The sequence below is a fragment of the Parasteatoda tepidariorum genome, chromosome 5, assembly GCF_982258835.1.
Source record: "Parasteatoda tepidariorum strain Cologne lab strain chromosome 5, Ptep-v5.0, whole genome shotgun sequence".
In the NCBI taxonomy this organism is placed as follows: Eukaryota; Metazoa; Arthropoda; class Arachnida; order Araneae; family Theridiidae; genus Parasteatoda; species Parasteatoda tepidariorum.
In genome coordinates, this window is record NC_141759.1 from 63,506,955 (window position 1) to 63,524,843 (window position 17,889).

The window sequence follows — 17,889 nt, forward strand, 5'->3', positions numbered from 1 at the left end:
TTTAGAACTTTTTTTAATACTTTAAGATTTATTTCTATATAACAATTTTTTGAAATTCATTTAAAAGCATTAATTACTAGTTTCACATACAATTCAAATATTAAATTTAACGGTCTAGTGCCGTCTAGTGTATACTAGTGTAGGTTAAACTTTTTTTTAAAAATAAATATTCCGCTTTTTCTGAAAATTCAGCCGTTGAAATTAAATAATTATATTTTTTTCGATTTTCAAAAATAAACAGAAAATTCAAATTACATAGCTGCCAGCCTTTCCCCATTTCTACTTGTTTTAGCTATATTTTCTCCTCTTTTAGGCAGAGAAGATAAGATTTTCTGCATTTTCCCCACTTTCCAGATGACTTGTATTTTCTTAATTTAGACATCGTCTTTTAGTCCAAGTCCGGAATCTGCTAATATCTCGATTGCCAGATTTTAATAAACATAGAGTTTCGTATTTACCTAATTTAAAAGTTGTGCATAGCAATTCTTATTCACACGAATTAAATATCGTACATTGGTTATTCTTATTTACGAGATTTAAAATTCCGAATATCTCGATTTGTATCTACGCGTTTTTAAAATCCAATGTAGCGATTCGTATTCATGCGAGTTTAAAATCCAATGTAGCGATTCGTATTCACGCGAATTTAAAATCCAATGTCTTGATTCGTTCATTCGGTTATAATATCAAACATCGATTTTCGTATTTATACGGCATTTAAAAATAAGGCTGTGGAATTCGTATTTACACGATCTAAAAATTACGCATTATGATTCATATTTACGCGATCTAAAAATTTTGAATCGTGATTTGTATTTACAAGATTTAAAAATTCTATATCGCAGTTTGTAGTTTCTCATTTTTAAAATCATGTATATCGAGTTTCCTCTATTCACGTGATTTCAAAATCCATTATCGTTATCAACTATCGTGATTCTTGTAAGAAGTAAGTTTTTTCTTGAATTGGTTGCCATAAAGGTGACTGTTTTTCTATCGACGATTATATAGGCAGTAGCTCTATATATGATGCCTATCTATAGCACGATTAACACTATATATAGGCATCACAACATCAGCAAAACTGGAAGGGAATGTATACAAAACATACATTCTCTGCTTGTAAAAAAAAATCTGACACAGGCAGGTAAAAAAAAAAAATATAGTAATATAAAACTTTTCCAAACTGGAACACCCCTCATTCACAAGCTGCATTACAGGCAATTTGACCTTGTTAAAGTTTTTTGTTGTTGCTTGTTTTGGGAAACATGAAGCATTTGAAGCAATCGAAAATTCCAGAAAAAAATTATTACTCTAGATATAACAAGCAAAAGCATTCACTTAAAAAGGGATTCATGAAAAAAAAAGTAAACTCAGCAAAATAATCCAAAATTTAAAAAATAATGTTGCTGTTATTCTTGCTATAAAATGAAAAATAATTATCTAAACAGTTGGTGATTATCATGTAATTTTTCAAACTAAAAAAGTAATTTTTGTATGTTAAGGAGTTATTATATATTTATACTTTATAGTTATTGATATGATTCACAGGTCTCTAGCTAGATTAGATTATAATGTGAACATAGTGATTCCAATTGTAAAACTTAAATTTATTTTCTAAATAATTAAAAAAATCTCATTACTGATATTTTTGTTACAAATTATGTAACAGTATTTATTAAAAGAAATTGAATATTAAAGTATGTTCTCAGTAGTTTTATTTTGCTAAACTAGGCAGATTCTCAAGTAATAATTGTCTACTTTATGTGAACTGAAGAAGAATATAATTTCTAGTTTTATTTTTCAATTGGTATTTTTACTTTTTACTAAATATTAAGTGTCTATGTAATTATACATAGATTAATAGATAAGTACACAATTTTATGTCAACACATAGTTATTTATTATATTAAATTGTCTGGAATTTCTTATTAAACGATTGCATGAGCGTAAAATTTTTGCTCGCATGGAAATTCAACTTTTTTGCCTTATGGCCAATCTCATCCCTATGTAGTATAAGCGGCATTGCACTTTTCCTTCCTAGGCCAAATGCTCAGCAGATGATGGCTATAATGATTTCATTATTTTGATCACACTTGTTATAATTATATTTTCAATTACTTTTATTGTAATTTATTATATCATTTTCATTAGTATTATAATTATTCATTATAATTATACCTGCTTGGAAGTAAACTTAAAAAACTTCCGGTTGAGTAAGGGTTAAGTCACTTATCATCCACAAAGAGGAGGGTATTTTTTGCACTGTAGGGTATTAACTTCGAAATTAGGAGAACAAGCATGAATCAAAAGGTTTGAAGATTGATTATTGAATTTGTTATGCAAAGAATGATCATAAATAACTATATACAGGGTCTCCATAAGCATCAATCCAAGCATGAATAAAAAGGTTTGAAGATAGATTATTGAATTTGTTATGCAAAGAATGATCATAAAGAACTATAAACAGGGTCTCCATAAGCATCATTCCAAGCATGAATAAAAAGATTTGAAGATAGATTATTGAATTTGTTATGCAAAGAATGATCATAAAGAACTATAAACAGGGTCTCCATAAGCATCATTCCAAGCATGAATCAAAAGGTTTGAAGATAGATTATTGAATTTGTTCTGAGAAGAATGATCATAAAGAACTATAAACAGGGTCTCCATAAGGTTAATAGGTGGCCAAATAGCAGAACTCGCATAATACTGCCTTAGAATGATGAATTTTTGATCATTAATTTTAACTGGACATCAAGTTTTTTAAAAAAGAAACTCAATAATAAAACTTTTTTTGTGTGTGGAAAAAATATGATTACTTTTTTTCACTTTACAAAACTGAAAAAATGAGAGTAATATTTTAATATTTTCAAAGAATGATCTTTATTAGAACAGTTTTAAAAGAATATATTAGAATAGTTTTAAAAGAATAAAAGAATATAGTTATTTCCTCAAACATCAGTTTTGAAAGAAATTGTTTTATTTAATATTTTTACCTATATATAAATGAATAGTTTTAAAGGAAGTATTGTGTACCTGTACATTGTAGCGTTAATTACTTTAAAATTATCCTTCGTGTTAGTTGTTTCCTCAAAAGCCATGATTATTACTAAGATTTTTTGAACACTCAAACTATTAAACTCTATTTTTATTAAACTCTTCATTAAATATTTAAATAGGCATATTTTGTCATCTCAGTTGCATAAGATTAAATTTTTCATAAAAAAAGAAGAAAATGGGGGGGAAAAGTGTGTGCAATTAAATTTATCAAAGAAAAGGTGAAATTTCAACGATTATATTTTAAAAAATTGTTTCCATTTTGAAAAAAAACATCAACTCACTAAAACTTATAATAAAGGGGAAAATTGCAGAATCGATCAATTTACAATTTCATTGATTCGGAGGTTCGCTTCTTTGCTGGTTCTCACTGTAATAGTTGTTTAAAGCATCCGAACAGCTGTTGCTTTTTTTCCCTTCATAGTAAGATTTCCTATAAATCATGAAAAATTGAAAAGTTTTATAAAAATAAGAAAGTAAAAAAACAGTCAAAGTCTTCTCTAGAATTAACTTTTATTCTTAAATGCAATTTTCTGGGTAAAGAATTAGTATTTTGTTTTTTGCACAATAAAATTTTATTTATTATAAAATGAAAGAATTTGTTTAAAACTGTTGGGAAAAAGTTAAGATGTGAATAGTAAAATACTTTTATTTATTTAAAAAATTTCTCTTTCTGTAGTTTAAACTTGCTTCCATGCAAGACTTGGATGAAGCCTTGAGAGAAGATGTTGGTGAAGCCTTGAGATTGCAACTTCACTTCTCAGATGAAAAAATGGCTTCAGACATTTCAGGTGATGAGGGAGAGAAATCTTCAACTGAGGAGGAAGAAAGTGAAGAATTCTCTGAAACTGAGAAAAATTTAGTTGAAAACCAGAAAATTTCAAATAACAAAGATGAGGTTTCCTCTGAAATGCATGAGTTAAATACGGAGGAAGAAAGTGAAGAATTTTCTGAAACAGAGGAAAATTTAGTTGAAAACCAGAAAATTTCAAATAACAAAGATGAGGTTTCCTATGAAATGCATGAGTTAAATACGGAGGAAGAAAGTGAAGAATTTTCTGAAACTGAAGAAAATTTAGTTGAAAACCAGAAAATTTCAAATAACAAAGATGAGGTTTCCTCTGAAATGCATGAGTTAAATACGGAGGAAGAAAATGAAGATTTTTCTGAAACTGAGGAAAATTTAGTTGAAAACCAGAAAATTTCAAATAACAATGATGAAGATTCCTATGAAATGCATGAGTTAAATACGGAGGAAGAAAGTGAAGATTTTTCTGAAACTGAGGAAAATTTAGTTGAAAACCAGAAAATTTCAAATAACAAAGATGAGGTTTCCTCTGAAATGCCTGAGTTAAATACGGAGGAAGAAAATAAAGATTTTTCTGAAACTGAGGAAAATTTAGTTGAAAACCAGAAAATTTCAAATAACAAAAATGAGGTTTCCTATGAAATGCATGAGTTAAATACGGAGGAAGAAAGTGAAGAATTTTCTGAAACTGAAGAAAATTTAGTTGAAAACCAGAAAATTTCAAATTACAAAGATGAGGTTTCCTATGAAATGCATGAGTTAAATATGGAGGAAGAAAATGAAGAATTTTCTGAAACTGAAGAAAATTTAGTTGAAAACCAGAAAATTTCAAATAACAAAGATGAGGTTTCCTCTGAAATGTATGAGTTAAATATGGAAGAAAATGAAGAATTTTCTGAAACTGAAGAAAATTTAGTTGAAAACCAGAAAATTTCAGATAACAAAGATGAGGTTTCCTATGAAATGCATGAGTTAAATACGGAGGAAGAAAGTGAGGAATTTTCTAAAACAGAGGAAAATTTAGTTGAAAACCAGAAAATTTCAAATAACAAAGATGAGGTTTCCTATGAAATGCATGAGTTAAATACGGAGGAACAAAGTGAAGAATTTTCTAAAACTGAGGAAAACTTAGTTGAAAAACAGAAAATTTCAAATAACAAAGATGAGGTTTCCTCTGAAATGCATGAGTTAAATAAGGGGGAAGAAAGTGAAGAATTTTCTAAAACTGAGGAAAATTTATTTGAAAACCAGAAAATTTCAAATAACGAAGATGAGGTTTCCTATGAAATGCATGAGTTAAATACGGAGGAAGAAAGTAAAGAATTTTCTAAAACTGAGGAAAATTTAGTTGAAAAACAAAAAATTTCAAATAACAAGGATGACCTTTCCTGTGAAACGCATGAGTTAAATAAGGGGAGAGAAAGTGAAGAATTTTCTAAACTGGAGGAAAATTTAGTTGGAAACCAGAAAAGTTCAAATAACAAAGATGACCTTTCCTGTGAAATGCATGGGTTAAATAAGGAGGAAGAAAGTGAAGAATTTTCTAAAACGGAGGAAAATTTAATTGAAAGCCAGAAAATTTCAAATAAGAATGATGACGTTTCCTATGAAATGCACGAGTTAAATAAGGAAGAAGAAAATGAAGAATTTTCTGAAACTGAAGAAAATTTAATTGAAAACCAGAAATTTTCAAATAACACAGAAGACGTTACCCATGAAATGCCTGAGTTAAATGATGTTGTTGAAGTTTCAGCTGAGAATTCTGAGTTTTATGATGAAGATGAAATTAAAGATAATTATGACTGTCCGATAGAAATAAAATGTTCCAGTGTAAATTTTGTATTTTTGAAAACTTTTGTGCAAGCTGAAAATATAATTTTTACAATCAGTAGTGATGGCCTAACATTTCCAATTCAATTAGAAAATGGTAAGTATTTTTGTGTGATAAATAAATTTATTAATTTATCAGTTAAAATTTTTTTTATTGTTATATTTATTGTTATTAACTAGTAATACATTTTATATTTTTACTCTTTAAAAATTGTCTTTTAAATAATCAATCTTCTGCCAAATATTTTTAAACATAATTAAAATTTTTTTCTTTAATGAAGATTTCAGAGCACTCAAAAAGAACTACTGGATTACCTCGGCTAAGAATTAAGCAGAAAGGAAAAAAGATTCTAAAGTAGGTCTTGACCCTCTAAAGGCTATGAAATCAATAAAAAAAGGCCAAGTCATGATAATAAAACGAAACTGAATTGTAATAATAAAAGGACTGATAAAACAACAAAAATGACATTTTTCAGATTTTTAAACTTCACCTACTTAAATAACTTTTATGTTTAACTTCCGTAAAATAATCAATTTATGTAATTATGCAGAACAGTGAGTATTTTGTTTTGTATGTATAACAATAAAAGACACAAAATTGGTGATTGTTGATTTTTACAGTTATAGTGAATATCAAAAATCACATAGTAACTTCGGTAAATGTCCAAAATATATGCTAGATCTCATTTGACATTAATTTGATAATTACAATAGCCTAGTATTCCCTACACAATTGTTTTTTTTTTTAAAGTCAAGTGCTTTTGCCCAGTTTCTTAGCACTGATGATTTTTCTAATTGCAAATTAAAATATGAAATAAATATATATAATATCAAGGAATAATTTACCTTCAAATTGGGAAGAACAAATATTTCAGGCATTTACCAATTTGATTGTTGACATTCATCAGTGAAAGTCTACATTCTCCAGATTTCAACCATTCATGGTAATATGCATATTAATATCAAATCGGATGTAACAAATATTTTGGGAATTCAACAAGGTGACTTTGTGATTGTTAATATTCACCGGTGGAAGTTGACAGTCACCAGTTTCAATCTTTCTCTGTGACATACATGTATATATGTATGAGTGTTTCTTAATATGCTTTTAATTTTTGAATATTTTATTTTATTTTTCTACTTTGGATTTAGGTAGTCAAACAATTTATTGTAAATTGACACCATCATTAGTAACTGCTATTGAAAGCGACGTTGATGAGCAACCAAACAAATTAGTATTTACTGTAAATGAGGAATTTTTTAATGATTTGAAAGAAAAAGGATTCCAAAGTGATGATTTTGATGGTAAGTTATTTTTTTGAGTGATATTAAAAAAATGTTTCATATTGTCTGACTGATTGAATTTTTTTTATTTTTTGTTTATCTCTCTATAATATAAAATGACATTTATATGGTATGTGCTATTTGTGTTTGATGCTACTTAAGCATGTGTTAACAATACTAATAAAGTCTACTAATAAATACTAATAAAGTCCTATGTGCACTTTGTGCAACCAGAACTTTGAGATGGACAAATATCATTTGTTCAGTTGTTCTTCATTAAATGAAGAAGATTTATTCAGTCGATATTGGCGAGCTAGGGAGTTGATGCAATTGGTACCCAGCGACTGATTCTCGTTCATGTTTAAGTGGTTCATGTTTTGCAAGTATTTATTGTTCTTGTTATTATATTGTTCTTGTATTCTTCAATGGTCCAGTTTTTGTTTTATATGCTCCAATCTCATGCATTTTCGATGCATGGGGGCCAATGATGTAAAGTCAAGTGCTTTTGCAATAATAATAATAATAAAAAACAATAATAATAAAATATTTTATTTATATCTGCATTTAATTATTATATTTTTTATAATCTTACAATTTATCTTTTATCTTTTTTTTAATTCATATTTGTCTATTTCTTAATTTCTAGAAGATGTGCCCAGTTTCATGATTTATCAGTATTATTATAATTTTATAGCCAAGATTAGGATAAAAGTAATTAAAAGTTTTTTTGAAAATAACCATAATAATCTGTTTAAAATGAGTTTGTTTTGTTTCTTTAATTAACAAGAGTTATCAAATTTTGTTTTTTGCAACCAATCTATGATAATATTTTTTCCTACTACTTAAATGATTTTAAAGACAATAAATGAAAAACAAAAGCAATTTCATAGAAACAAGAAATTAAAAATTAAGAAAAAAATCTCATCTTTACCAGTTCCAACAAGTTATTCTGAAGCTTAATCTTGTCTCCTTAGAGAAAATTAATAAAACATAAACTTAAGTCTGAAATGTCGTGAGCAAAAATTTTAAGTGGCTCAAAGACATGATGAAAAATTAAATTCATGCATAATTTGCATAATATCTGTATAGAATTTAGGGTATCTATGTAGAAATATGTGGAAGATAGACCTTAAAATTGAGCTAATATTAGCTTCGTAAATGCTGACTATATATATTTTTGTGTCATTGTACTTCTGTTTACTGATAGCTAGTTTGGAAAGTTGGCACCTGATTTCTATTTCTGCATTCATTGGGAGTTTTGCACCTTATTTGCAATTTTTTGTCAAATGATTATAATTTTACTTTGATAAAAATTTATTTACAGCGAAAAAAAATGTAAAAAATAACAAAAATAAACTATTTTATCACTCCTAAAGTAATTTAAATTCCTAGACTCCAAAACTAATTAACAGAGAGAAGTGTTGTTGTTAACTTTAGACATAAGAGTAAATTGTTACAAAAAGATCATAATTTTTCTTGATGATAGTTTTCATTAAAATGAATTAGGGTAAACTAACCAGTGAAGGAACACTTAAGCTTCGCTTGCCTTTTAAAAAATCATATCAATTTCAAAATTCGTAATTTTAGTTAAATGACAGTGTCAACATATTTGTTACTAATTGCAAATTATGTAAAAAAATTGTAGAGAACTTACATAATATTGTTTTAAAGATTTGGAGGTTCAAATAACAAGCAGTAAGAAGACCAAGTGAAGGAACATCTCTTACCAGTGAATGAACACCCAGTATAGGAACACTTAATTTTGGTTATTTTTTAATGCTCTTTCTGAATTTATAAGCCATACAAATATTTAAAAACAAGCCTATTCTTGAAATTGTAACATATAAATACTTGGAAAAAGTTAACTTTTTTTTGTAATCATGAATTGAAAATTAAAGTGTCAAAATATTAACACATACTGTTCATTCACTGGAAAATCTATGCCCAGTAAAGGAACATGCCTGTTCCCTCACTGGTTAAAAGTTGTTTTTCGTATTTTTAACATACTTTTGATGTGGAACATCACTAAAAGTACAAGAAAATTAAAGTTTATCTTTTATTTTCATTAACTTAGAAAAAAAAACCCAGTAAAGGAACACTTGTTCCTTCACTGGTTTTTCATCGTTTGGTGATCCAGTGAATAAACACCCTCATTACTTTATTATGCTATGATGCTTAAAAAAAATAAAACGTAACTTCATAAACTATATTTTGAACTCTCTCACTGTGAAAAGTGAGAAAAATAAAACTATTACATGCAATTAATTCTAATTCAAACATATAAATACAAACACTCACCTTATAATTTTTTTCAAAGAAGCAAGGTGTTGCAGAGATAATAACAAATTCAAAAAATTTTCCAGCGAAGTCTATTTAACCAGTTAATCCAAAACATTGCTAGATGACTTCCTATTGTTTGGCAGTAAGCTATTGTTACCAATCAATCTAAAGAAAAACTTTCAAATTCTTATTTTTAATCAATATATATGAAATGTTCCATCACTGGTTGGTTTACCCTACTTGGGGCACAAAAAGCCTTTTAACATGAAAATACGTAACCTTCTTGGTGCATATCTGCAATTGACTTGGACTATCTGTGATTTCTGGTGGATACATTTTTTTGTCTATTTAACTATGCAAACCACTCTTTTTCTATTTATGGTTTCATTTAGACTTTCTGTGATGTTTAATTGTTTATTCAGATCTAAGTTAGCTGATGGTGTTAGTTGTCCATACTTCTGCAAAATATACAAACATTATATGCAGCATTTTGCACACCCTTTTCAAATCTCAACGATGTCTGGCAGGAAGCCTTTTATGAATGACATAAAATACACTCCTGTCAATATTTTTGACACTGATAATAGTTCTGTTTGTCATATTAATCTTCCAATGAATGTTTCTAAGAATTTTTCATATTTTCATCATTATGTATCTTTTACCTTTTAATTTCATAATATGAATAATAACTTTACCGTGATTAATTTTCAAAATTTACTGTTATATGATTATTCTTTCATTTCAATTTTCCAACTACCTTTTTTATGCTCCAATTCTTGTACTGAGTAAAAAATTATTCTGCAAAATGTTTTTGTTTATTAAGTCTAAAATATATATAGATATGAAATATGAAATAAAAAATCTGCAATTTTTATAAAATATTTTATTAAAAAATTGCACTGAAGGAAGGTTAAACTATTAAGACTAAATTTTATTGCTTTTATACTATCTTTTACAAATTTAATTTTGCATTTTTGTTCTTGTCTTTTCAGACTCCAATGCTAAAGAAATTTCATTTGCAATAGAGGAATGGCCAGATATTCTGACAAAACGTTTGTTAATAGTGTTCTGTCAAACTGATTCTCTTCAAGATTTAGAAAGTGAATCAATTAATTCTGATAGTAGTTCAAGAATGGTATGTATTCTTTCATATCTCATGTGCAAACTCTCCGTAACTTTTATCAGGGATGCAAAATATATCCAATCACGCAAACGAGGTTTAGAGTAATTTCAGACAGCTATGGGGAAATTTTTGTTCGAATTAATAAAAAAAATTGCTCTAAAATTTTTATTAAAAAAAAAATGCTTAACAAAATTTTTCCCATTAAAAATATCCTTGGAGTGAAAGGAAGGATGACATTTATGAATGATAAATAAGTATTTATTTTATACAATTTGAGAATATTTATGTGTTTTCTTTTTTTAATGAAAACAAATTATGTTAATTGACTTCTAGACTGTTACATCTTGTAGCTAAATTTTAAAATGTAGTATTTTGTTAAATATAGAAATCATTAAAAAAAAGATAGAGAGTCATCATTTAAAAATTAAAATATAAATTTTTAAAGTTTATTTTAACATATTTTTAAAATTTTTTTGTGCCATATTAATTTACTTTCAAATAGAAAAGGAATATTTTCTGTTATGTTAAATATGACGTAAATAACTTCATCTGTCAATTTGTTTATGTATTAGTTTTTATTCCTGAAGTTTATGAGTGGGACCTGAAAATTAGTTTTATAAATTATTACTATTGGGTTGTTCGATAATTAATGTCGTTTTTTTCATGTTTTTCAAAGTGAATTTTTTTATATTAACAACAAACACTAATCAATGATATATTGACCATTCTGTTGGATTACCTTTTGCCATCTTTCGGTAAGTTGAAAAATTCCACGTTCGAAAAAGCTTTGGTTTTTAGAAGAGAAGAAAAATTTTTTTTTAAAAAATAATGTGTTCTTGGTAAATTAGGCTCTGAAAATTTTCTGTTTTTCAGAAAAAGCTTTTTTTTTTTTAACATGTTCCAATATCCAGAAAAATGTTTGTCTCCTCATTATTATTATAAGTCCTTAAAAAAGGAATCCCTAAAAAATGAAAGTTTATTGAGAATCTTATTGCAAGGGGAGAATGATTCTTATAAAGCGATTCCGACAAACATACTATGCTTTGTAAAGTAACCTATTTTATTTATTCTTTTTTACTTAAACTTAAGGCATTAGAATTTTTATTTCAAAACCCCTTTCAATTTTTATGCATTAAGAATGTTTTCATTAAAGAATGAACAACTTATTGAAATATGTTCTGAAAATTTCGAAAATTTTTTTGCCCAATTATGTCACAGAATATGTAAGTCTGTGCCTGTAACATTGCCTGTTTTTATTTTGAAATTCTGGCTCCGATGTTTTATTCTTACCAGGAACCATAAACTAAAAAATTTCTGATTATTCAAATCCGCTTCCAGCTAATCAGCTGAAGTTCTGGCTACATTTCCACTAAGGCTCTATCAATTTTTTATATATATTTATGTGGGCTTTTGTGTTAGTCTTTTATTTGAAATTGTTATTATTAAAAAGAAAGAGCTATTTATGAAAAAGAACACAGTATTTTAATTATAAAAACGAAAATGAGTTTTTCATAATAGTATGGTTAGTATCTCATAATTATTAGATGTTGAAAAAGGAAAAGTATTTTAATTATAAAAACAAAAAGGAGTTTTTCTTAATAGTATGGTTAGTATCTCATAATTATTAGCTATTAGAAGGAAAATAAATACTGCATAACTAAATTTAACCCAAAATTAAATAAACTATATCAGTCAGACACTGGAATTTGTAGAACCATCCAGAAATAATAAGATCAAAACTATTAATTTTTTTTAATTTTAGGCCTGAAAAATTTTAAGGATTGAAAAAGAAAAGATTATTTTTAAAGAAACCTTATTAAAGATCTCTGGATTATGGGAAAATTTAGAGCTTGTAAAAAAAAAAAAAAAAAAAACAACTTAAGTATAAGAAAAGCTTAGTATTTTTTACGAGTTAATAATATGTGTTTTGGTGTATGGATTATTGTGTATTTTTTAAAAGATTGTAATTGTTTTTTTAGCAAGAAAAAGCATGAGTAGATTGGGGTGCATATCATTAAACTTGTACATGTTCACATCAATGCACAAATTGCTGTCTCAGTTCTTTGTGTTCATTTTTTGAAAATTTATTTGATTGAAAAAAAATAACACTAAGCTTCTACGATTCTATATATAATTCTTAAACATATATCAAGATCTCATAAAAGTGAATTTTGCTTGTCACTACCACTACTTATTCAATTTTGAGCAATTATATGTTTGTCCCACTTTGGTGTTTTGGTTTGAAAAAAAGTTACATATATAATTTGAAAAATCTAAATCTGTTAACCAGTGGTTTTAAAAGTAATGTATATATAAATTTTTTTTTCTTGAAAATGGACTGATCTGGATGTTGAAAAAAGCACTAATTTACCTGCAAGCTTTAATTAAGGATCCAATTTCAAAAATATACTTCATTTTACGTGTAGATTATATGAAAAAAATTTGCGTGTTTTGCTTAAAAATTTTTATTTTACCTCTTTTTTTTTCACTTAAAATCATGTTGCTTTTGAAAATGCTTATATTGAAATGTGGTTGACTTTCTTAAAAAACTCATTTAAATTATTTTTCTTTGCTTCTATTTATTCTCAATGCAATGATTTTTGTAAAAATTTGGGTTGGGACTTATGGCTTAAATAAATATTTTAGGGTTTATATTTGACTGACCTTTATTTTCAAATTTAATATGAAGATAAATTTTTTTCTTTTTAAAAAAATCTTTTTTGTAATAAATTTTAGAATAAATTACTTGATACATATTTTTGTTTAATTTTATAAGTACTTTACTGCTCATAATATTATATTTTATATTCGTTAGAGTGATGTTTCTCCTGACATCAATCAAAGTGATTCAAATGATGAAACAGGTGCAGATTTAATATTTGATCAACTGATAAACAGCGATGCTAAACTTAGTACAGATAGTAGTAGCTCATCTTCCTCTGATGCTTCATCAAAAGTATTTCTATATTACTCTTATTTTTACTGAAATAGTTATAATTATTTTATGTTTGTAATTAATTTATTTACTATTAATTACTTCTTTACCTTAATGCATAGAAATTTATTTCCTGTCCTATGGCCTTTGGACAAAATTTTGAAATTTTGCCATTTGCCAGTTGTAGCATTTTTTAACGGTGGCCGCTTTTTCAAAATTTGCACACTTTAAACGATTAAAAAAGTTGTTGATATTAGAAATATAAGGCTTTTGTTTTGAAGCTTTTTTCAAAATATCATAAATGTTGTAAGGTTTCTTTCTAAAAGGAGAAACAATTTTACAAAACAAGTTTAAAAAAAATTTTTTTCTTTCAGAATCTTGTAAAATATTCCTAGTAATTCCGTATTTATTTAAAAATAATAATGCAATACACATATGGTTGCATTTTTAATAAAAAAATGAAGACTGACAGACGAATTTTAACCCACCATTTGTTATATTTAGTCACCCTGTTGCCAGTAGTGATCATTAATTTTATCCTTTATCTATTGCTGCGATTAAATGTTATAAAATATTGCTTTTCTATTATCAATTTGAATAATAATGCTTTTTTCTAAATGTTATAGTAGACTAACATCAAAAATTGACTAAATCTCATTTTGTGTCTTCTGTAAAATGTATTTGAAAGTAATTTAAATTTCTGACCCACAAAATCCAAAAGGAGTAATTGCAAAATAGAACATTTAGTCTTAATAGTTGATTCTAGTGACGAGTTTTGCTCCTTATAAGATTTAAAATGTATGCCTGATATCTCATAGTTTACATTTGCCATTTAAAATTTACCCACACATTTTACAGATTGTTTATGTTTCTCCCTCCTATTTTGTTTCAGAGTCGAGTTTTTTCCACTTTTTGGTAAAATTTCACTTTTTTCCAATTTTTTTAAAGAGAAAAAATCTTTTTTTTATTTTTGAAAATACTTTTCTTTCAAATTCCCGAAAAGAGATTTTTTTTATTTTTCTTATACTTTTTACTATGAGTGATGTAGGTGGGATTTAAAATTATATTCTCGTGATTTAAAATCACATATTAGGATTCATATTTACGTGATTAAAAATTATGCACTGGAATTTTTATTCATACGATTTAAAATTACACATCGTGGTCTGTATTCACAAGATTTAAAATTACACATTGTGGTCTGTATTCACAAGATTTAAAATTGCACATCGTTATTCTTATTCATATGACTTCTTAAAAAATCGACCATCCATATTTTTTGTTAATCATTGATAATATTCTATGGTTATTTCAGGGCTCGAAAAAACTCAGAAATTTTACCCGTCCCAGAGGACTGCTTGTCCAACAATGTACCCGTCCTCCTTTGAATCTAACCCGTCGCTTCTAAATAAATAAAAATGTTATTTTTTCTTATTTATTACAAACATTTATATAGCTTACCCAATGAATTAGTAGCTACTAGGATTACATTATACAGTAATAAAAGAAATACTAGGTTACTAATAGTAAAACCTAGTCTTTCTTTTATGAAATAATTTATTACCTTTATGAAATAATTTAAATGACAAAGGTCAAATTATCTGGAATGTCAATTTATCCGAGGGTACTGCCTTTTTTAAAAGAATCAAATATGACATTTGCCAGTTCCACAATCAAGCCTATGATTTACAGAGGTTTCTGCACAGAAATCTGAAAGGGGTTTACCATTTAGGTGGATTTTCATAATTGCGTTTAACGCTTACGTAATGTGTTTTTTTGTAAGTTCATTGCTGAAAAGTCCCTTTCAACTGCTGCAGTACTTCCAGACGGAAAAAACATCAATCCACCATGCGCAGTATGTTGCTGTACGGGATTTCTAGATTAGAGGGTCATTTTAGAAATGAGGCGCTTGACTCTTGTAAAATAACAAAAATTGAAAGTGTATCACAAACATTAACGGGAAAATGGCCGTCCGCACGGACGTCTGATTCGAGAAATTCGCTGTCTGTGGGAAATTTTTAACCGCCGAGGACGGGCGGTTTTTTGAGCCCTGGAATATTTGCCTACTACATATACTTTTTTCTGGTTCAAATTTCATATTTTTTTTTCAAACTATTTAAACTTGTTTTGTACATATATTTTTAGATTTCTGGTTTCAGCTTTTAGTTTTTTTCAAAATTTATCTCTGTTGATAGTTAGAAATTTAAACATATAAAAAAAAATATGAATACAGAAATGTTTTAAAGCATGTTTAGTAACATACAGCTAGTTTTTGTTTCATTTTGTGAATTAAATGATAATTTTTCTGAAAGCTCTGCCTCGGCTTAAAATATTCCTTTCAATTAGAGAATATGGAACATTTTTTGTTTTTGCTAATTTTACTTGTTTTATGTTTTCAATCATTATTTCAAATATTTTTTAACTTAGTTTAAAAGAATATAATTAAGTACTTAGGTATCAATATGTTTTCATGGGAAAATAATGTACACTGGTGTTTAAAATCAATAGAATTTTTATATTTTGTTAATAATTACTGAATTAGGAGAAAGATCTAAATAAAATTTATTATAAAGCCAGGTTGATATTGCAAGTATTATAATAATTTAACAATTATAATTCACTTATTTGCATCTGTGAAGATGTTAACTTATAATACATTTTATTTGGTCTGTTTACAAGTTTTAGCCATTTATTTATTTTATAACCCACATTGAACTGCCAACCCAATTCTAAACTTACCATTATCAATATTCAACTCTGCGATTTTGTAATCTGGAAGTGGATTCATATCGACCAGATAACGATGAGAATATCAGTCAATCACCTTATTACATTAGCCAGAATGGCTCAGCCTGGGTAAATTTTTGCCTTTATTTGTTATTTTAAATTGTGAATTCTAGCTGGCTCACTTACAAAAAATTCTTATCAATCTCAGGCTTGGTGAGCTTCCAGCAAGCCTCTATTTTCATAAATGGTCTATATTTTTTTAAGATGTTTCCTAAAAATCTCTTTTATCACTGAGAAGTCTCTGACAGTTTTCCTTTTCTCTTGTAGTGTAAAAATTAATCGTTTTATCCCCTTCAAATTTTCTGATTTTATCATTAAAATTTTGATTTGTTAAAAGTCAATTTTATAGATGACCCTATGCAACTCTGCGCATGATTAAGGTTAAGTATTCAATTGAATTGAAGACACCAAACTAAATGCATGGTTGAATTAAATATATTTATAAATGCACCCATGATTTAACTCATTTCTAAAAGAGAATTTGACAGCAGCTTTCCTTTTCTAGACATACTTATTGTCCAAAAATATGTCTGTCCTCACTCTGCACCTTAAAACGTTTGCTGTTTTTCTACTCTCTAACCATTTTTGCTGTCATCCTACTATTATTACAACCTTTAAATATCTTGGTTTATGGAGATTTTAATATTTGTTCCTTGCCTAACCTATTATATAACAGTTGTTGAACAACCGTCCCAATTTTTGGGTTTATAACTACTAATGTTCGACTCCATAGTCTTGTAATTTTTAACACAATCCAGAAGACAAGGGAACTCCTGAATTAAATATTGGGCAAAATTTGCCTTTTTGGAGGACTAATTGATGGAACTAACCCGCAGTTGTGTTACACGAAGAGGAAAACCATGTAAACCTCCCACCGCAAGGGGACTCTAACCCATGATTCATCTACAGCAGGGTTGCCACAGGTTACTAAAATGCAACTATTTGCTACTATTTTCGGCCTTAGGCGACTATGGCTACTTTGTTTGCCTGAGAAGGCTTACAAAGCAACTATTTTCAGGAATAGGCGACTATTAGGAGACTTTTTTTACTCTTGGCGAAGTTTTTTTCGCAAAAGTGAACGTTACTTTTCAGAACGTTAATAAAAGAAAGCAAACTTTTATGCAATCATTTATGTCCAAACAGCCAAACATTTAAATTTCCATTGGATTTAATAAAGTACTTGTTATACATTCTCTCTGAGGGGCAGTTTTGTTATTTTTAATTGTTTTTTCCTTCCATTAACATTCATATTTTATTGTAATTCGACTTTTATTTAGGTACCTATTTTCTAATATATTTGTCTAATATATTTGTCTATCTAACCTTTTATATTTGTACAAAACTTTTTTTTATTTTTAGCATAGTTAGGACTGGGCGATAAATCGATGTATCTCGAAATATCGATTTAACGACTTGTAGTGACTTTCGTTTTAGGCTGATTGTAGTGACTTTCGTTTTAGGCAATGCATCAGAAATTTGATTTGAGCCACCGGAATTAGATTACAATCGTGATTTAACGATTTAGTATGCAAGGATCCTTGACTAAGCTAACGTTGTTACCGCACTAACGAAGACAATTTTGATTTCGTCTAGCTGCAGAGATTTTGCTATTAAGATGATGTTAGTTTTGTGATGTTGAGTGACGAAGAGCGAATTGAATCAGAACTCCCGGTTTCGTGCGAGGATCAGTGTTGTAATATAGAACACAATGCATAGTTTCTTTATGTCCATTTTTGTCTTTCGGATTTTGCGTTTTTTGAAGATTATTTTCAATGAGACTTAAGT

The 17,889-nt window shown here is 27.6% G+C and overlaps 1 protein-coding gene across 2 annotated transcripts in view; it reads left to right on the forward strand.

Annotated features, from left to right (window-relative positions):
- Window positions 1–17,889, forward strand: part of LOC110282984 (uncharacterized) — a 165,234-nt gene that overhangs the window by 20,653 nt on the left and 126,692 nt on the right. For both annotated transcript variants that reach the window (XM_087164084.1, XM_087164083.1), the window contains 4 exons: window positions 3,737–5,792; window positions 6,848–7,000; window positions 10,252–10,394; window positions 13,198–13,338. In XM_087164084.1, the coding sequence (XP_087020210.1) occupies window positions 3,737–5,792; window positions 6,848–7,000; window positions 10,252–10,394; window positions 13,198–13,338 (2,493 nt within the window). The remainder of the gene's footprint in view (window positions 1–3,736; window positions 5,793–6,847; window positions 7,001–10,251; window positions 10,395–13,197; window positions 13,339–17,889) is intronic.